This window comes from Drosophila miranda, chromosome XL, assembly GCF_003369915.1.
Source record: "Drosophila miranda strain MSH22 chromosome XL, D.miranda_PacBio2.1, whole genome shotgun sequence".
Lineage (NCBI taxonomy): Eukaryota > Metazoa > Arthropoda > Insecta > Diptera > Drosophilidae > Drosophila > Drosophila miranda.
The window spans coordinates 18,716,986-18,739,832 of NC_046673.1; the positions used below are offsets into that span (position 1 = coordinate 18,716,986).

Genomic DNA, 22,847 nt, shown 5'->3' on the forward strand with positions numbered 1-22,847 from the left:
GGCGGTAAACCCTTAAATATGGTATCTGTGTGGGCGGGAAAGCTCAGTATCGAGGGTGTCGCTCGAGTGCACGGATCGCCCGCCAAACAGGATACAGGACACAGGATAAACGCTGGCAAAAGCAAAAGGCAGCAACACGTTGACAAGATGCAACTGTTCGTCATTTGCCTTCTGGCGGCCACCACAGCCGCCTTTACCCTCTTCGGGCCACACATTCGCATCGTTCCGGGCGCGAAGCCGAACGAGATTTTGCTCCACTTCCGTAATCCCTGCAATAATAAGACCAGCACCACTACCCTAAGGCCGCCGCAGCCACCCTGCAAGCAGCATCCCACCACGCCGGCCTGCGAGCACAGGATCACCAGTCCAGCGCCCACAAAGACACCTTGCCCGCACGACACGACAACACCACACCACTGTGGCACCCCATTCCCAACCACCCCGTCCAGTGACTGCGGACACAGCACGACAACTCCGCACGACTGCGGGCCAGGTCCCACGACAAGCAGGGCTACCACCCCCAAGCCAACATTCGAAACCACAATAAAGACAACCCATAAGACCACGACTCCGACACCAACACAGCCAACGACTGCAAAGCCCACAGATGCAACAACCAAGCCGACGACTGTGAAACCATCAGAGACAACGACTGCCAAACCCACAGATGCAACAACCAAGCCGACGACTCTGAAACCATCAGAGACAACGACTGCCAAACCCACAGATGCAACAACCAAGCCGACGACTCTGAAACCATCAGAGACAACGACTGCTAAGCCCACAGATGCAACAACCAAGCCGACGACTCTGAAACCATCAGAGACAACGACTGCTAAGCCCACAGATGCAACAACCAAGCCGACGACTCTGAAACCATCAGATACAACGACTGCCAAACCCACAGATGCAACAACCAAGCCGACGACTCTAAAACCATCAGAGACAACGACTGCCAAACCCACAGATGCAACAACCAAGCCGACGACTCTGAAACCATCAGAGACAACGACTGCCAAACCCACAGATGCAACAACCAAGCCGACGACTCTGAAACCATCAGAGACAACGACTGCTAAGCCCACAGATGCAACAACTAAGCCGACGACTCTGAAACCATCAGAGACAACGACTGCCAAACCCACAGATGCAACAACCAAGCCGACGACTCTGAAACCATCAGAGACAACGACTGCTAAGCCCACAGATGCAACAACCAAGCCGACGACTCTGAAACCATCAGATACAACGACTGCCAAACCCACAGATGCAACAACCAAGCCGACGACTCTGAAACCATCAGAGACAACGACTGCTAAGCCCACAGATGCAACAACTAAGCCGACGACTCTGAAAACATCAGAGACAACGACTGCTAAGCCCACAGATGCAACAACCAAGCCGACGACTCTGAAACCATCAGAGACAACGACTGCTAAGCCCACAGATGCAACAACCAAGCCGACGACTCTGAAACCATCAGAGACAACGACTGCCAAACCCACAGATGCAACAACCAAGCCAACGACTCTGAAACCATCAGAGACAACGACTGCTAAGCCCACAGATGCAACAACCAAGCCGACGACTCTGAAACCATCAGATACAACGACTGCTAAGCCCACAGATACAACAACCAAGCCGACGACTCTGAAACCATCAGAGACAACGACTGCCAAACCTACAGATGCAACAACCAAGCCGACGACTCTGAAACCATCAGAGACAACGACTGCTAAGCCCACAGATGCAACAAACAAGCCGACGACTCTGAAACCATCAGAGACAACGACTGCCAAACCTACAGATGCAACAACCAAACCGACGACTCTGAAACCATCAGAGACAACGACTGCCAAACCCACAGATGCAACAACCAAGCCGACGACTCTGAAACCATCAGAGACAACGACTGCCAAACCCACAGATGCAACAACCAAGCCGACGACTCTGAAACCATCAGAGACAACGACTGCCAAACCCACAGATGCAACAACCAAGCCGACGACTCTGAAACCATCAGAGACAACGACTGCCAAGCCCACAGATGCAACAACCAAGCCGACGACTCTGAAACCATCAGAGACAACGACTGCCAAACCCACAGATGCAACAACCAAGCCGACGACTCTGAAACCATCAGAGACAACGACTGCTAAGCCCACAGATGCAACAACCAAGCCGACGACTCTGAAACCATCAGAGACAACGACTGCTAAGCCCACAGATGCAACAGCCAAGCCGACGACTCTGAAACCATCAGAGACAACGACTGCCAAACCCACAGATGCAACAACCAAGCCGACGACTCTGAAACCATCAGAGACAACGACTGCCAAACCCACAGATGCAACAACCAAGCCGACGACTCTGAAACCATCAGAGACAACGACTGCCAAGCCCACAGATGCAACAACCAAGCCGACGACTCTGAAACCATCAGAGACATCGACTGCCAAACCCACAGATGCAACAACCAAGCCGACGACTCTGAAACCATCAGAGACAACGACTGCCAAGCCCACAGATGCAACAACCAAGCCGACGACTCTGAAACCATCAGAGACAACGACTGCCAAGCCCACAGATGCAACAACTAAGCCGACGACTCTGAAACCATCAGAGACAACGACTGCTAAGCCCACAGATGCAACAACCAAGCCGACGACTCTGAAACCATCAGAGACAACGACTGCCAAACCCACAGATGCAACAACCAAGCCGACGACTCTGAAACCATCAGAGACAACGACTGCCAAACCCACAGATGCAACAACCAAGCCGACGACTCTGAAACCATCAGAGACAACGACTGCTAAGCCCACAGATACAACAACCAAGCCGACGACTCTGAAACCATCAGAGACAACGACTGTCAAACCTACAGATGCAACAACCAAGCCGACGACTCTGAAACCATCAGAGACAACGACTGCTAAGCCCACAGATGCAACAAACAAGCCGACGACTCTGAAACCATCAGAGACAACGACTGCCAAACCCACAGATGCAACAACCAAGCCGACGACTCTGAAACCATCAGAGACAACGACTGCCAAGCCCACAGATGCAACAACCAAGCCGACGACTCTGAAACCATCAGAGACAACGACTTCTAAGCCCACAGATGCAACAACCAAGCCGACGACTCTGAAACCATCAGAGACAACGACTGCCAAACCCACAGATGCAACAACCAAGCCGACGACTCTGAAACCATCAGAGACAACGACTGCTAAGCCCACAGATGCAACAACCAAGCCGACGACTCTGAAACCATCAGAGACAACGACTGCTAAGCCCACAGATGCAACAACCAAGCCGACGACTCTGAAACCATCAGAGACAACGACTGCCAAACCCACAGATGCAACAACCAAGCCGACGACTCTGAAACCATCAGAGACAACGACTGCTAAGCCCACAGATGCAACAACCAAGCCGACGACTCTGAAACCATCAGAGACAACGACTGCCAAACCCACAGATGCAACAACCAAGCCGACGACTCTGAAACCATCAGAGACAACGACTGCTAAGCCCACAGATGCAACAACCAAGCCGACGACTCTGAAACCATCAGAGACAACGACTTCTAAGCCCACAGATGCAACAACCAAGCCGACGACTCTGAAACCATCAGAGACAACGACTGCTAAGCCCACAGATGCAACAACCAAGCCGACGACTCTGAAACCATCAGAGACAACGACTGCTAAGCCCACAGATGCAACAACCAAGCCGACGACTCTGAAACCATCAGAGACAACGACTGCCAAACCCACAGATGCAACAACCAAGCCGACGACTCTGAAACCATCAGAGACAACGACTGCTAAGCCCACAGATGCAACAACCAAGCCGACGACTCTGAAACCATCAGAGACAACGACTGCCAAACCCACAGATGCAACAACCAAGCCGACGACTCTGAAACCATCAGAGACAACGACTGCCAAACCCACAGATGCAACAACCAAGCCGACGACTCTGAAACCATCAGAGACAACGACTGCTAGGCCCACAGATGCAACAACCAAGCCGACGACTCTGAAACCATCAGAGACAACGACTGCCAAACCCACAGATGCAACAACCAAGCCGACGACTCTGAAACCATCAGAGACAACGACTGCTAAGCCCACAGATGCAACAACCAAGCCGACGACTCTGAAACCATCAGAGACAACGACTGCTAAGCCCACAGATGCAACAACCATCCCGACGACTCTGAAACCATCTGAGACAACGACTGCCAAACCCACAGATGCAACAACCAAGCCCACGACTCTGAAACCATCAGAGACAACGACTGCCAAACCCACAGATGCAACAACCAAGCTGACGACTCTGAAACCATCAGAGACAACGACTGCTAAGCCTACAGATGCAACAACCAAGCCGACGACTCTGAAACCATCAGAGACAACGACTGCCAAACCCACAGATGCAACAACCAAGCCGACGACTCTGAAACCATCAGAGACAACGACTACCAAACCCACAGATGCAACAACCATCCCGACGACTCTGAAACCATCAGAGACAACGACTGCTAAGCCCACAGATGCAACAACCAAGCCGACGACTCTGAAACCATCAGAGACAACGACTGCCAAACCCACAGATGCAACAACCAAGCCGACGACTCTGAAACCATCAGAGACAACGACTGCCAAACCCACAGATGCAACAACCAAGCCGACGACTCTGAAACCATCAGAGACAACGACTGTCAAACCCACAGATGCAACAACCACGCCGACGACTCTGAAACCATCAGAGACAACGACTGCCAAACCCACAGATGCAACAACCAAGCCGACGACTCTGAAACCATCAGAGACAACGACTGCTAAGCCCACAGATGGAACAACCAAGCCGACGACTCTGAAACCATCAGAGACAACGACTGCCAAACCCACAGATGCAACAACCAAGCCGACGACTCTGAAACCATCAGAGACAACGACTGCTAAGCCCACAGATGCAACAACCAAGCCGACGACTCTGAAACCATCAGAGACAACGACTGCCAAACCCACAGATGCAACAACAAAGCCGACGACTCTGAAACCATCAGAGACAACGACTGCTAAGCCCACAGATGCAACAACCAAGCCGACGACTCTGAAACCATCAGAGACAACGACTGCTAAGCCCACAGATGCAACAACCATCCCGACGACTCTGAAACCATCTGAGACAACGACTGCCAAACCCACAGATGCAACAACCAAGCCGACGACTCTGAAACCATCAGAGACAACGACTGCTAAGCCCACAGATGCAACAGCCAAGCCGACGACTCTGAAACCATCAGAGACAACGACTGCCAAACCCACAGATGCAACAACCAAGCCGACGACTCTGAAACCATCAGAGACAACGACTGCCAAACCCACAGATGCAACAACCAAGCCGACGACTCTGAAACCATCAGAGACAACGCCTGCTAAGCCCACAGATGCAACAACCAAGCCGACGACTCTGAAACCATCAGAGACAACGACTGCCAAACCCACAGATGCAACAACCAAGACGACGACTCTGAAACCATCAGGGACAACGACTGCCAAACCCACAGATGCAACAACCAAGCCGACGACTCTGAAACCATCAGAGACAACGACTGCCAAACCCACAGATGCAACAACCAAGCCGACGACTCTGAAACCATCAGAGACAACGACTGCTAAGCCCACAGATGCAACAACCAAGCCGACGACTCTGAAACCATCAGAGACAACGACTGCCAGACCCACAGATACAACCAAGCCGACGACTCTGAAACCATCAGAGACAACGACTGCCAAACCCACAGATGCAACAACCAAGCCGACGACTCTGAACCCATCAGAGACAACGACTGCTAAGCCCACAGATGCAACAACCAAGCCGACGACTCTGAAACCATCAGAGACAACGACTGCCAAACCCACAGATGCAACAACCAAGCCGACGACTCTGAAACCATCAGAGACAACGACTGCCAAACCCACAGATGCAACAACCAAGCCGACGACTCTGAAACCATCAGAGACAACGACTGCCAAACCCACAGATGCAACAACCAAGCCGACGACTCTGAAACCATCAGAGACAACGCCTGCTAAGCCCACAGATGCAACAACCAAGCCGACGACTCTGAAACCATCAGAGACAACGACTGCCAAACCCACAGATGCAACAACCAAGCCGACGACTCTGAAACCATCAGGGACAACGACTGCCAAACCCACAGATGCAACAACCAAGCCGACGACTCTGAAACCATCAGAGACAACGACTGCCAAACCCACAGATGCAACAACCAAGCCGACGACTCTGAACCCATCAGAGACAACGACTGCTAAGCCCACAGATGCAACAACCAAGCCGACGACTCTGAAACCATCAGAGACAACGACTGCCAAACCCACAGATGCAACAACTAAGCCGACGACTCTGAAACCATCAGAGACAACGACTGCCAAACCCACAGATGCAACAACCAAGCCGACGACTCTGAAACCATCAGAGACAACGACTGCCAAACCCACAGATGCAACAACCAAGCCGACGACTCTGAAACCATCAGAGACAACGCCTGCTAAGCCCACAGATGCAACAACCAAGCCGACGACTCTGAAACCATCAGAGACAACGACTGCCAAACCCACAGATGCAACAACCAAGCCGACGACTCTGAAACCATCAGGGACAACGACTGCCAAACCCACAGATGCAACAACCAAGCCGACGACTCTGAAACCATCAGAGACAACGACTGCCAAACCCACAGATGCAACAACCAAGCCGACGACTCTGAAACCATCAGAGACAACGACTGCCAAACCCACAGATGCAACAACCAAGCCGACGACTCTGAAACCATCAGGGACAACGACTGCCAAACCTACAGATGCAACAACCAAGCCGACGACTCTGAAACCATCAGAGACAACGACTTCTAAGCCCACAGATGCAACAACCAAGCCGACGACTCTGAAACCATCAGAGACAACGACCGCCAAACCCACAGATGCAACAACCAAGCCGACGACTCTAAAACCATCAGAGACAACGACTGCTAAGCCCACAGATGCAACAACTAAGCCGACGACTCTGAAACCATCAGAGACAACAACTGCCAAGCCCACAGATGCAACAACCAAGCCGACGACTCTGAAACCATCAGAGACAACGACTGCCAAACCCACAGATGCAACAACCAAGCCGACGACTCTGAAACCATCAGAGACAACGACTGCTAAGCCCACAGATGCAACAACCAAGCCGACGACTCTGAAACCATCAGAGACAACGACTGCCAAGCCCACAGATGCAACAACCAAGCCGACGACTCTGAAACCATCAGACACAACGACTGCCAAACCCGCAGATGCAACAACCAAGCCGACGACTCTGAAACCATCAGAGACAACGACTGCCAAACCCACAGATGCAACAACCAAGCCGACGACTCTGAAACCATCAGGGACAACGACTGCCAAACCCACAGATGCAACAACCAAGCCGACGACTCTGAAACCATCAGAGACAACGACTGCCAAACCCACAGATGCAACAACCAAGCCGACGACTCTGAACCCATCAGAGACAACGACTGCTAAGCCCACAGATGCAACAACCAAGCCGACGACTCTGAAACCATCAGAGACAACGACTGCCAAACCCACAGATGCAACAACTAAGCCGACGACTCTGAAACCATCAGAGACAACGACTGCCAAACCCACAGATGCAACAACCAAGCCGACGACTCTGAAACCATCAGAGACAACGACTGCCAAACCCACAGATGCAACAACCAAGCCGACGACTCTGAAACCATTAGAGACAACGACTGCCAAGCCCACAGATGCAACAACCAAGCCGACGACTCTGAAACCATCAGAGACAACGACTGCCAAACCCACAGATGCAACAACCAAGCCGACGACTCTGAAACCATCAGAGACAACCACTGCCAAGCCCACAGATGCAACAACCAAGCCGACGACTCTGAAACCATCAGAGACAACGACTGCTAAGCCCACAGATGCAACAACCAAACCGACGACTCTGAAACCATCAGAGACAACGACTGCCAAACCCACAGATGCAACAACCAAGCCGACGACTCTGAAACCATCAGGGACAACGACTGCCAAACCTACAGATGCAACAACCAAGCCGACGACTCTGAAACCATCAGAGACAACGACTTCTAAGCCCACAGATGCAACAACCAAGCCGACGACTCTGAAACCATCAGAGACAACGACTGCCAAACCCACAGATGCAACAACCAAGCCGACGACTCTAAAACCATCAGAGACAACGACTGCTAAGCCCACAGATGCAACAACTAAGCCGACGACTCTGAAACCATCAGAGACAACGACTGCCAAACCCACAGATGCAACAACCAAGCCGACGACTCTGAAACCATCAGAGACAACGACTGCCAAACCCACAGATGCAACAACCAAGCCGACGACTCTGAAACCATCAGAGACAACCACTGCTAAGCCCACAGATGCAACAACCAAGCCGACGACTCTGACACCATCAGAGACAACGACTGCCAAGCCCACAGATGCAACAACCAAGCCGACGACTCTGAAACCATCAGACACAACGACTGCCAAACCCGCAGATGCAACAACCAAGCCGACGACTCTGAAACCATCAGAGACAACGACTGCCAAACCCACAGATGCAACAACCAAGCCGACGACTCTGAAACCATCAGAGACAACGACTGCCAAACCCACAGATGCAACAACCAAGCCGACGACTCTGAAACCATCAGAGACAACGACTGCCAAGCCCACAGATGCAACAACCAAGCCGACGACTCTGAAACCATCAGAGACAACGACTGCCAAACCCGCAGATGCAACAACCAAGCCGACGACTCTGAAACCATCAGAGACAACGACTGCCAAACCCACAGATGCAACAACCAAGCCGACAACTCTGAAACCATCAGAGACAACGACTGCCAAGCCCGCAGATGCAACAACCAAGCCGACGACTCTGAAACCATCAGAGACAACGACTGCCAAGCCCACAGATGCAACAACCAAGCCGACGACTCTGAAACCATCAGAGACAACGACTGCCAAACCCACAGATGCAACAACCAAGCCGACGACTCTGAAACCATCAGAGACAACGACTGCCAAGCCCACAGATGCAACAACCAAGCCGACGACTCTGAAACCATCAGAGACAACGACTGCCAAACCCACAGATGCAACAACCAAGCCGACGACTCTGAAACCATCAGAGACAACGACTGCCAAACCCACAGATGCAACAACCAAGCCGACGACTCTGAAACCATCAGAGACAACGACTGCCAAACCCACAGATGCAACAACCAAGCCGACGACTCTGAAACCATCAGAGACAACGACTGCCAAACCCACAGATGCAACAACCAAGCCGACGACTCTGAAACCATCAGAGACAACGACTGCTAAGCCCACAGATGCAACAACCAAGCCGACGACTCTGAAACCATCAGAGACAACGACTGCCAAACCCACAGATGCAACAACCAAGCCGACGACTCTGAAACCATCAGGGACAACGACTGCCAAACCCACAGATGCAACAACCAAGCCGACGACTCTGAAACCATCAGAGACAACGACTGCCAAACCCACAGATGCAACAACCAAGCCGACGACTCTGAAACCATCAGAGACAACGACTGCCAAACCCACAGATGCAACAACCAAGCCGACGACTCTGAAACCATCAGAGACAACGACTGCCAAGCCCACAGATGCAACAACCAAGCCGACGACTCTGAAACCATCAGAGGCAACGACTGCCAAACCCACAGATGCAACAACCAAGCCGACGACTCTGAAACCATCAGAGACAACGACTGCCAAACCCACAGATGCAACAACCAAGCCGACGACTCTGAAACCATCAGAGACAACGACTGCCAAACCCACAGAAGCAACAACCAAGCCGACGACTCTGAAACCATCAGAGACAACGACTGCTAAGCCCACAGATGCAACAACTAAGCCGACGACTCTGAAACCATCAGAGACAACGACTGCCAAACCCACAGATGCAACAACCAAGCCGACGACTCTGAAACCATCAGAGACAACGACTGCAAAACCCACAGATGCAACAACCAAGCCGACGACTCTGAAACCATCAGAGACAACGACTGCCAAACCTACAGATGCAACAACCAAGCCGACGACTCTGAAACCATCAGAGACAACGACTGCCAAACCCACAGATGCAACAACCAAGCCGACGACTCTGAAACCATCAGGGACAACGACTGCCAAACCCACAGATGCAACAACCAAGCCGACGACTCTGAAACCATCAGGGACAACGACTGCCAAACCCACAGATGCAACAACCAAGCCGACGACTCTGAAACCATCAGAGACAACGACTGCCAAGCCCACAGATGCAACAACCAAGCGGACGACCCTAAAACCATCAGAGACAACGACTGCCAAACCCACAGATGCAACAACCAAGCCGACGACTCTGAAACCATCAGAGACAACGACTGCCAAACCCACAGATGCAACAACCAAGCCGACGACTCTGAAACCATCAGAGACAACGACTGCTAAGCCCACAGATGCAACAACCAAGCCGACGACTCTAAAACCATCAGAGACAACGACTGCCAAACCCACAGATGCAACAACCAAGCGGACGACTCTGAAACCATCAGAGACAACGACTGCCAAACCCACAGATGCAACAACCAAGCCGACGACTCTGAAACCATCAGAGACAACGACTGCTAAGCCCACAGATGCAACAACCAAGCCGACGACTCTAAAACCATCAGAGACAACGACTGCCAAACCCACAGATGCAACAACCAAGCCGACGACTCTGAAACCATCAGAGACAACGACTGCCAAACCCACAGATGCAACAACCAAGCCGACGACTCTGAAACCATCAGAGACAACGACTGCTAAGCCCACAGATGCAACAACCAAGCGGACGACTCTAAAACCATCAGAGACAACGACTGCCAAACCCACAGATGCAACAACCAAGCCGACGACTCTAAAACCATCAGAGACAACGACTGCCAAACCCACAGATGCAACAACCAAGCGGACGACTCTGAAACCATCAGAGACAACGACTGCTAAGCCCACAGATGCAACAACCAAGCCGACTACTCTGAAACCATCAGAGACAACGACTGCCAAACCCACAGATGCAACAACCAAGCCGACGACTCTGAAACCATCAGAGACAACGACTGCTAAGCCCACAGATGCAACAACCAAGCCGACTACTCTGAAACCATCAGAGACAACGACTGCCAAACCCACAGATGCAACAACCAAGCGGACGACTCTGAAACCATCAGAGACAACGACTGCTAAGCCCACAGATGCAACAACCAAGCGGACGACTCTAAAACCAACAGAGACAACGACTGCTAAGCCTACAGATGCAACAACCAAGCCGACGACTCTAAAACCATCAGAGACAACGACTGCCAAACCCACAGATGCAACAACCAAGCGGACGACTCTGAAACCATCAGAGACAACGACTGATAAGCCCACAGATGCAACAACCAAGCGGACGACTCTAAAACCATCAGAGACAACGACTGCCAAACCCACAGATGCAACAACCAAGCCGACGACTCTGAAACCATCAGAGACAACGACTGCTAAGCCCACAGATGCAACAACCAAGCCGACGACTCTGAAACCATCAGAGACAACGACTGCCAAACCCACAGATGCAACAACCAAGCGGACGACTCTGAAACCATCAGAGACAACGACTGTTAAGCCCACAGATGCAACAACCAAGCGGACGACTCTAAAACCATCAGAGACAACGAATGCTAAGCCCACAGATGCAACAACCAAGCCGACGACTCTAAAACCATCAGAGACAACGACTGCTAAGCCCACAGATGCAACAACCAAGCGGACGACTCTGAAACCATCAGAGACAACGACTGCTGAGCCCACAGATGCAACATCCAAGCCGACGACTCTGAAACCATCAGAGACAACGACTGCCAAACCCACAGATGCAACAACCAAGCGGACGACTCTGAAACCATCAGAGACAACGACTGCTAAGCCCACAGATGCAACAACCAAGCCGACTACTCTGAAACCATCAGAGACAACGACTGCTAAGCCCACAGATGCAACAACCAAGCCGACGACTCTGAAACCATCAGAGACAACGACTGCCAAGCCCACAGATGCAACAACCAAGCCGACGACTCTAAAACCATCAGAGACAACGACTGCCAAACCCACAGATGCAACAACCAAGCCGACGACTCTGAAAACATCAGAGACAACGACTGCCAAACCCACAGATGCAACAACCAAGCCGACGACTCTGAAACCATCAGAGACAACGACTGCCAAACCCACAGATGCAACAACCAAGCCGACGACTCTGAAAACATCAGAGACAACGACTGCCAAACCCACAGATGCAACAACCAAGCCGACGACTCTGAAAACATCAGAGACAACGACTGCCAAACCCACAGATGCAACAACCAAGCCGACGACTCTGAAACCATCAGAGACAACGACTGCTAAGCCCACAGATGCAACAACCAAGCGGACGACTCTAAAACCATCAGAGACAACGACTGCCAAACCCACAGATGCAACAACCAAGACGACGACTCTGAAACCATCAGGGACAACGACTGCCAAACCCACAGATGCAACAACCAAGCCGACGACTCTGAAACCATCAGAGACAACGACTGCCAAACCCACAGATGCAACAACCAAGCCGACGACTCTGAAACCATCAGAGACAACGACTGCCAAACCCACAGATGCAACAACCAAGCCGACGACTCTGAAACCATCAGAGACAACGACTGCCAAACCCACAGATGCAACAACCAAGCCGACGACTCTGAAACCATCAGAGACAACGACTGCCAAACCCACAGATGCAACAACCAAGCCGACGACTCTGAAACCATCAGAGACAACGACTGCCAAACCCACAGATGCAACAACCAAGCCGACGACTCTGAAACCATCAGAGACAACGACTGCCAAACCCACAGATGCAACAACCAAGCCGACGACTCTGAAACCATCAGAGACAACGACTGCCAAACCCACAGATGCAACAACCAAGACGACGACTCTGAAACCATCAGAGACAACGACTGCCAAACCCACAGATGCAACAACCAAGCCGACGACTCTGAAACCATCAGGGACAACGACTGCCAAACCCACAGATGCAACAACCAAGCGGACGACTCTAAAACCATCAGAGACAACGACTGCCAAACCCACAGATGCAACAACCAAGACGACGACTCTGAAACCATCAGGGACAACGACTGCCAAACCCACAGATGCAACAACCAAGCCGACGACTCTGAAACCATCAGAGACAACGACTGCCAAACCCACAGATGCAACAACCAAGCCGACGACTCTGAAAACATCAGAGACAACGACTGCCAAACCCACAGATGCAACAACCAAGACGACGACTCTGAAACCATCAGGGACAACGACTGCCAAACCCACAGATGCAACAACCAAGCCGACGACTCTGAAACCATCAGAGACAACGACTGCCAAACCCACAGATGCAACAACCAAGCCGACGACTCTGAAACCATCAGAGACAACGACTGCCAAACCCACAGATGCAACAACCAAGCCGACGACTCTGAAACCATCAGGGACAACGACTGCCAAACCCACAGATGCAACAACCAAGCCGACGACTCTGAAACCATCAGAGACAACGACTGCCAAACCCACAGATGCAACAACCAAGCCGACGACTCTGAAAACATCAGAGACAACGACTGCCAAACCCACAGATGCAACAACCAAGCCGACGACTCTGAAACCATCAGAGACAACGACTGCCAAACCCACAGATGCAACAACCAAGCCGACGACTCTGAAACCATCAGAGACAACGACTGCCAAACCCACAGATGCAACAACCAAGCCGACGACTCTGAAACCATCAGAGACAACGACTGCCAAACCCACAGATGCAACAACCAAGCCGACGACTCTTCAGACGACAGAGCGAACAACGGAGAGGACGACGGATGGACCAAACACAAGCACGACTGGGCGCACCACTGCTTCACTACCACCGTTCAACATCTTCGATGTTGACCGATCGGCGGCCCCAGCGACGACAGAGGCAGCTGTATAGACAGACCGATGGTGGGGAGGGTAATTAAGTAATTAAGGGAATGAACAGGTTATCTAAGGCCCTAATCAATGTAAATATTCATATTTGTGTTTTAATAAAGGATCATCAGGTGTAGAGATGATGTATGATAAAAGTAGCGATCGGCAGTTGATCTTTTTCTCTAGAGGGTGGGATTTTTGAGGGATTTTGGCTTAAGTTCTAATAAAAAAAAGAAGAATCCTATACAAGGTGGGGGCGGGGGCTAAGATATCACTCTCCGATTGAACAGCAGATCTATCTTGTAGGGGGGGGGGGGGGGGGGGGGGGGGGGCGGGGCGGTGTCTTAGAGAGGTATGTTGTTGTCGAGCGTGTTGCCATCCTCGGCGCTCTCGTCGCTGTCGTAGTCGTAGGCGGCATCCCGCCAATCGCACAGAGCAGGGAACTTGTCGCTCACTTGATGCTGGATGCACTTAGAGGCCGCCGGACCCGACTGGTAGATGGGCTCATTGTAGATGTTGTTGTAGTCATAGTTGCAGGTGAGCATGAACTGGTATCTGCTGGCCTGGGGCTCGAGGAACCGGACAGCGGCACAGCCAACGCGATGCACACGGTCCGAGACGAGCAGGGTAAAGTGACCGATCTTCTTGCTGTGAGTAGATATGGCTTAGACGTGATGGGTATCCACCTAGAGAGTGCCACTTACCCCTGCGGATGCGGGCGATAGCTGTCAATGAAGGTCTGATTCGCATCCAGGTACTCCCTGAACCAGTTAAGCACAAAGGACTTCATGCGCCTCGAATGCGACTTAAACTCGCGTCCAATCCAAAAGTATCCGATATTCTGGCCACTGAACTGGAACCGCGGCGTATTCCGGCACTTGTCGTGCGCGAATTGGCAGCGCTTTGCATGCAATCCGGCCATCTGCTCCAGCTCTGCATCCCACCGCAGCAGCGGCATGTGTGTGGCACTCTGGTAGCCAGCTAGCTCTCCGCTGGCAATCTTCGAGCGGGCCAGATTGTGCATGTCCAGCAGTAGCTGGCGTCTTCGATCGTTCATGGCCAGTATCTTTGGGTCGTTGCCGCATTGGGCGCCAAAGCTGCCGTTGTTGCCGCACGCCGTATGCGGCACTTGCACCACATGACTGCCATTGTACAGCTGGCAGAGCGATGGAGCACAGTATCCTCCTCCACCTTTGCCTGTGCCAGGGGCTGTGGCTGCCTCTAATCCACTAAGCCTCGATCCCACTAAGATGAGGAGCACTGCGGCGGCGGCGGCGGCGACACTGCACTTGCTCGATAATCTCGGCATCTCGACGGTCCACAAGCAACTGAGCTAAGGTCGAGCGGGAGTTTTGGTTTATGAATGAATGGGAACGGAGGAGAGCCCCAAAGCTTCAGCGTCGCTCTAGCTGCCTTTCCCCATCGCTTAGGGTTGGGACAGAGCCCGAGAACTGGTTCTGTTTTTCCCCCATGAGCTTGGCTTCGGCTCGCTCATCCCTGGTTTCCTTCCAAGACATCGATCGAGCTTCCGGCATTGCAGCAGTGCACCAGCCATCACTGGAACGCCACCACCGGGTAACCGGTTTGGCTGTGCGGCTACTCGGTGGCTACTCGGCGGCTACTCGGCGGCGGTTCATCGCTGATGGCGCTTTATGGGTCTGCCCCTCCTCCGTGTAAGTGGTATAATCAGTGGCTCAAAGCCCAGTGCCCAGTGCCCAGTGCCCAGTGCCCAGTGCCCAATGGCCCCAAAGCAAGTGTGGGAAAAATGATGGCTTCAAGGCAATTGCCAATTGCCGGTAAGTGGCCAAGTCGGGGAATTATTGGCGTTCCATCAAAGCAGCTTTACAGAACTAGACCCGACCAAATGCCGTTAACAATACCCACAGAGAAAAACGATAGATGCCGAATCATTTTATACTCTCATAGTCTGTTGGATTCTACTATAAGTGCTATCTACAGACACCATTGAAAGTAGTTCGAGATCTTATATTGAAAAGTTCTACAGAACTGCAACTAAGGGAGTATCCTGGTCCAAAAACACTGAACAGATTTGTATATTACAAGGAAAAAGATCATTAAAAGCTGCATTATAGTAGACTCTATCATAGAACTATACAATATTGATTCCTTTATCGGATACAATGATTTATCATTTTAAAATCACAAAAATCTAAAATTTATTGAATTTCCTTAGGAATTCCAAACATCTAGTCTTAAGAATGGGACCCTATCTGCCAGAGTAATCGCCTCAAAAAAGAGGTAGAAAACCGATACTCAAATTGAAGAAACGACGCGTCGGCAGAAACGTGCCTCACACCTAATCGGAATCGCGGCATTAATTAAAATAACAATGCTGCCACCGACGGACAGATCACTAAAAATAAAAAACTAAAAACAGAAAACAACAACAAAGAATTATGCAAAAACAGAACAGAAAGCAAAAAAAGAAAAAAAACAAACACCTGAAGAAGAACTTATGATTATGACGTTGAATGGCCAAAAAGAATGGAAGCCTCCCTCCCGTTTGAAAATCTCTGGGTCAGTGATATTTCTAGTCCAAAGCCTTCACTGTGATCTGCATAGATGAATGTATTATGCATAAAAGAGGGGCCTTAATATGCCCGCTTTCTAGCCGCAAAGATACATAATCAAAGCTCAGGCTCAGACACGTAGCTGTCATAAAGGGATCGTATAAATGTAAGGGAAATAAACCTTTATGAGTTTTCTAATGAATGTGGCCAGGGTATTCGTAACTTCGCCACTTTATTGGACAATTGCGTTCCGGCTGGTGAAGCAAACTTTTTGTTTTATTGCCTCTACCGAGTATCACATCACTGAGACGCTTTCAGAATACCGGCTCATCGCACTCGTATACGTACTATACAATACCATGGGACGATCGCTGACTCAAAGAATCTTTTGGGTTCTTTTGGGCTCCCTGATAGAGGTTTCTTTTGTGTAGCTGCCAAGGAAGCTGATCCTTCCTTGGGGGAAACCCTTGGAAAAACCTTGGTAAATTGCATTAATATTTATTTAGGCTGGTTTTTGTCTTTTCTTATAGATAGGTATGTGTTTTTTGATGTAAAGTGTTTCATTTCTCAGAGTTGTTTGTTTTCAGACAATTTCCCCATCGATCACTGATCACTGATGCATATTCAAACCCGATTCCAAATGCAATTCAATTTACACACTCGTCAGACCTGGGATTTTTTGTTTTTGTATTATTGCCATGACGCAGTTGTTGAGGGTTTATTCTGTCGCATATTATTAGCACAAAATATGATTATGAATGATCATACAGCACCGCCGCACACTCGTATTTCATTTGAATGTGAACTCTGGCTCTTCGAGGGGCTGTTGTAATTAAAGATCTGCCAGGTAGTCGGAGGCCGAGTCAAAATGGAAGACCAGATCGTAGATGGGTGCGTGTTTGAGCTGAGAGATGGGGTACTCGTACAATATATAATTTGCATAGAAAATGATTAATCACGCAACGATTAATTGCTGACGACGTCAACGGCTGCAGTAGTTGCTTGATTCAGACAATAAATTTAGCCGCGACTAAACATAAATTACTCTGAAAATGTGTACGAAAATACATTGGGGCGTCGGGTAAACCCCCTCCCAGCAGCCAGGGCTTATGATTGGCAGCATAATTAGCATACACACACATACATACATATGTACACATCTGTGCTGGCTGCTGCACTTCCTCATTCTGTAATTACACCAATTGTGTGTGTGGCAGTTCGGCACGTTGAGCGTGACGCCATCTCAACCTTAACCTCAGGGTCAGCAAATACAAAAGTGGCATCAGATGTGCCCAAGTCGCGTGCATCCAGAGAAAAGTCAAAAGAATCTCTTGAGAAAACTCGAGTGAGTGAATCGATAAACCATTAAAAATGTTACTTACAATTTCTACTACTTTCCCTTCAAGACTTGCCTTTTGGGAGCCGCCAAACTTCCGATCCCAAGCACATGCCAACACAGGTGAATGCGGTAACCCTCTCCCCCTCACACGTCTGCCGCAAGCAGTGGTCAAACGCTCTCCTATTATGGTGTAGGAGAGAGTCAGGAAGGCAAGAGGCAAAAGAAAATGTCAAATAAGCGAGCAATTAGGAATCAGACTAGAGGTAGAGAATACAAGATGACCAGAGGGTGTGGTGGGAAGGGCTGGTGACAGAGGAGAGGAGAGCACAATGCACCTACACCAAGCTCTGTAATCCTCTCATCACCCACACTATCTCATTTCCAATAGCAGGCGTACACAACCACACTCTTTTGATCTACTTTTGCAGTGGGAGAGGAAGAGAGAGTAATTGGAAATAGGAGTAGGAGTAGGAGTAGGAGAGCATGGCACGAACGCATTTGTACCGCTCTCGCATTCGTTCTTTTTCATCCGGTTCAAGCGTGCGTTTCCAAGTCAGCTCCGCGTTTCGGCAAAATGTTGAACAATATAACCGGTAAAATGTCGTGTAGTGAAGTGTAGTGTAGTGCAGTGTTAACATAAACATGGAAAATGTCCAAAAAGTGTGCTAGAATATGGAAAAAGGCAGAAAAAAGGCAGATCGCCGAAAGAAAAGTGTGTTAATATGTGCAAGTGAAGTGTAAAAGTTGTATTATATACATATGTTTATATGTGAATATAATATTTCATGCAGAAAATCTTTTTTTCATGTGAAAAGTCAGCTGAGCACCCACGCACCGTTATAATTGTGCCAGTAAGGTGTTCTGTCCCTTTCCCACTCAATCTGCAAACGGGCAAAGGCGTAGGCGAAGGAGAGGATTAGTAAGAAAAGAGAGTAAAAGTTCTAAGCGGCGGCGCTCTGCTGGCAAGTTTCTCATCTGAAAGGTGAGGCATTCCAAATGTTGGTGATCTGACTCTCTCTCACGTTAAGTGCTCGGATCAGTGGTGCCTCACCTTACCAAACAAAAAGTGTGTTCTTATTGAAATTTGCTGGGTTTTTTTTCGTGTGCGTTTGCGGTTTCGGTTCGTAAATCGTTCGTTCGGCATCGTCGCGCGGTTGCATAGTCGATCCTGTCTTCGTGTCGATGGAATCGTCGGCTGCTCAAGGAACAGAAAAGGTAAGGGAGAACACATATACATACATACCTTTATTCCATAAGAGCCCGCTCTTTCGTTAGATATTTTGCTCTCTCTTTAATCTAATTGGTGGTCAAGGGAATCTCTGCTCTGTTTTCCTCATCAAAAAAGTCCCTAACCCCCTCCTCCACCGACAATGTGGCAATGAGCTTCTGGTTTGTGTCTTGGCTAGCGTGTCAGGCAGCGGGTGGTGTTGTCAGGACGTTGTCAGGTATTGGGCATTGGCGTGGGGTCCAGTTGCATTTCATTTTCATTTTCATTCTCATTTTATTACATTTAATTTTTGGCTTTGTATTTCAGCACACATATGTATGTACCAGTGTGTGTGTGTGTGTGCACTAATTAAATTCATGCTGAAATTTTTCTAATTAAAAGTTTACTAATGAAATTTATGCAGCTGCTGCTGTTGCTGCTTAATGTGCGTTTGTATGCGCTTTGATCTGTGTATGTGTGCGGCTCTGGTCGAAAGCCCAAAAGTCGCGCTTTCAATTAAAAATCGCCATAAACGGGGGTCGCGTAGCAGCATTTTACACAAACACGCGGACAGGACAGGACAAGACAGGATAGGACAGGACAGGACAGGACTGGACATCTGGCAAAAGCCTGATGCGCTCGAATTAGATTTGTATTAAATTGCATTTTTGTGGTTATAATTTATTTTCATAGCATTTTGTTGCCTTTTTCCGTTTGATTTTCCCCCGAAAAACGCCGCACAGACAAAGAGAGAGAGAGAGAGAGAGAGAGTCTCATGGTTTATAGTGAGTTTTTGTAACAGAGAAATGGAAGGTTTACTCTGGTAAATGTTTAGGAGGTTAGCCAGGGTCCTTAATGGAATATATGTGGAAATATTTACTCGTATTTGAAGGGTCTCTTGGAGTCATGGATTGGCCAGAAACATCTGTGATGAATCGTACAGTCTGTACAAATAAAGATCATTATGCTATTTGTATTATTTCCTCTAAAAATCGTATAAACTCTTCCATTTATTGCATTTGTCATGGAAAAAGAAAGGGTATTCGCAGCCTTGTTTTGTTTTGGAATGGACCTTTCGTGTCTCCCGAAGGGGAGCTAACAACTGCGTGTGCAGCGGAGTTAATGCAATCAAATGTGGCATAATTAAAAACTAATATCAAGTGAGCGATGGGCTGTCGCTGCCGCTAACCCAGAGGGATCATGGGGCGGGGTGGGGCGTGGCGGGTCTGGGCATTTTGCGGTTTGATTATCGACTGCAAATAAATAAATAAGCAGGTCTTGATTTAGTTGATTATGTGGGATATATGGCCAATGGCCATAGAAATATCACACAAATATATACATAAATACATATACACATCGCAGACGCTTGGGGCCATCAGAGCGAAATTGGACAATTTTCTGTATGTGTACATTGCTCGCTTGAGTGCGACAGCCACAAAGTGCATTTACGAGAGCATACATCGTGTATATCGTGGGATTTTAATTGAATTGAACACTGAATGGCAGCTAAGATCATTCCTCTCACTGAAAAGAAAAGCCAAGCGCGAACAGGGCAACAGCGCTGTTAGCAGAGCAAACCAGCTTAACAGTCTGTTATCGCTCCAGGTTGAAGCTCTGCGTTAACAGCCTGGGGCTGATCCAGGAGGAGAGCTTTCCGTTAACAGCCAATTACCGATCCAATGAGACAGCTTTCTGTTAAAAGTCTGTTAATGCTCCCACAGCTTTCCGTTAACAGCCTATGACTGATCCAATGGGACAGCTTTCTTTTAACAGTCTTTTACCGCTCCAGGTTGAAGCTCTCCGTTAACAGCCTCTCACTGCTTCCGTTACAGCTCTCTGTTAACAGACTGGGGCTGATCCAGGAGAACAGCTCTCCGGTAACAGTCTGTTAGCGCTGCTACAGCTCTCCGGTAACAGTCTGTTACCGATGCTACAGCTCTCCGGTAACAGTCTGTTGGCGCTGCTACAGCTCTCCGTTAACAGCCTATTACTGATCCAAAGGGACAGCTTTCTGTTACCGCTCCTGGTTACAGTTCTCTGTTAACAGCCTGAGGCTGATCCGAAGGGACAGCTTTCTGTTAACAGTCTGTTACCGCTTCCTGCTTAAAGCTCTACCCTTAACAGCCTGTGGCTGCTCCCGTAGCAGCTCTGCGTTAACAGCCTGTTATCGCTGCCAGTTAACAGCCAGTTGCAGCGCTCTCTGTCAGCGCTTTAAGAGCGGACTGTTTTCACGATCCACACAGCTCTCGGCCGGGCCTTAGCCTGTAGGAGAGCTCACACTTCACCCCCCGCTACACACCTCCATTTATACATACATGACCCGAAATGACCTCTTGGTTTCTGCATTTGTGTGCCCTTCGTTGGATCCGCCCACCTACCATCATTTACCCACATATGTGCCCATATCCTGATTGATTTCTTTTATTAAATGTGCATATTGTTGGTTTTGTTTTTTTTTTTGCAAAATTCGTAATTGATATCCATTTGGGGGCCGGCAGTAATTGCCAGTAAATTGAATTAATAAATGCAACAGCATGTGAGAACTGTCACGAAGCACGATGTTACTTGTTACCTGCAACTTGCAACTTGCTGGGCCTGGACCTGGGCCTGGGGCTTTGCCTCAAGACACGAATTTTAAGTAATTACATATACAGTGGGGAAAGGGGGGGGGGCAGCGGCAGGGGCAGGGGGCAAGTGTATGCGACGGCAACTCAATTACAGAATCGTTCCGTTGTGCGCGCGCCATGTGACGCCGACTAGGAATTTCATTTGGCTGGCAGGTCACGTGATGTGCAACAGCGGCAACGCCAGTCGCAAGTTGGAGGTTGCCTGCGTTACGTTAAGCGTTCTGCGCCGTCCAGAAAGAGAGAGAGAGAGCAGGCAGACTTTGATAAACTGCGTGCCGCAATATGAGGCAGCTAGCCGCAAAAGTTTCGGCCGCGGAGGAGTACGGGCACACAGCCTGCCGCTAATTTATGTCGTCCCAGCCATTTGAAGATGGATTCTGGCCCATGGCCAGAGCCCTCTTTAGTGTTTAACCATGCCCCACATGCCACATGGTATCTCTCTGCCATGGCTCCCCAAAAAGCGCTGGGTATCCCCCAGTCGTTTATCGTGTCTTCTGTTGCTGTTTTTTTTTCGAGAGAGATACAACGGGAGGGTCTGGCGGGGGGGCCTGAGGAGGAGCATGGTCAAATGCCACATGGCATTCCCAGCGGCACGCTCCACAGGCATCAATATTCCCGACGCTGGACGCGCATGGCCACCTCCGGAGAGTGCCGCTGCCGCCGCCGCCGCCTCGGCCACCACAAGGGCCAAGGGACAGGGTGGCACGGTGGCACGGTGGCACGGCAGAAGCCAAGGCTAAAACATAGTCAAAATATTGACACGACTCTCGCTCTTGGGCAAGGCGCTTGTTTGTTGCGCTTTATTGCCACCAGGCCGGGACGTGTGCAGAGAGACGCTCTGCTACGTCTTGGCCTTTGTCTGGTGTGTCCTGCCACTTGCCACTTGCCTCTTGCCCCGTCTTCCTCCTTTTAATCTTGTTTCCAATTTGGTCGATTTTAAAGACATTT

The 22,847-nt window shown here is 49.9% G+C and overlaps 3 protein-coding genes across 3 annotated transcripts in view; 2 read left to right on the plus strand and 1 right to left on the minus strand.

Annotated features, from left to right (window-relative positions):
• The first annotated feature begins 50 nt into the window (after nucleotides 1–50).
• On the plus strand, nucleotides 51–14,350 carry LOC117191013 (mucin-2). Its single transcript, XM_033395991.1, has 3 exons — nucleotides 51–5,331; nucleotides 5,605–7,368; nucleotides 7,582–14,350. The coding sequence occupies exons 1-3, from the start codon at nucleotides 148–150 to the stop codon at nucleotides 14,212–14,214; spliced, it is 13,581 nt and encodes a 4,526-aa protein (XP_033251882.1). The 5' UTR covers nucleotides 51–147; the 3' UTR covers nucleotides 14,215–14,350.
• A 153-nt stretch (nucleotides 14,351–14,503) lies between these two features.
• On the minus strand, nucleotides 14,504–15,528 carry LOC108150812 (antigen 5 like allergen Cul n 1). Its single transcript, XM_017279120.2, has 2 exons — nucleotides 14,897–15,528; nucleotides 14,504–14,840 (listed from the first exon to the last, which is right to left on the minus strand). The coding sequence occupies exons 1-2, from the start codon at nucleotides 15,499–15,501 to the stop codon at nucleotides 14,537–14,539; spliced, it is 909 nt and encodes a 302-aa protein (XP_017134609.1). The 5' UTR covers nucleotides 15,502–15,528; the 3' UTR covers nucleotides 14,504–14,536.
• Nucleotides 15,529–18,843: 3,315 nt separating this feature from the next.
• LOC108164714 (zwei Ig domain protein zig-8) overlaps nucleotides 18,844–22,847 on the plus strand; it is a 169,871-nt gene continuing 165,867 nt past the window's right edge. The window contains exon 1 of the mRNA XM_017300592.2: nucleotides 18,844–19,277. The gene's annotated coding sequence lies outside the window, so the exon portion shown is untranslated. The remainder of the gene's footprint in view (nucleotides 19,278–22,847) is intronic.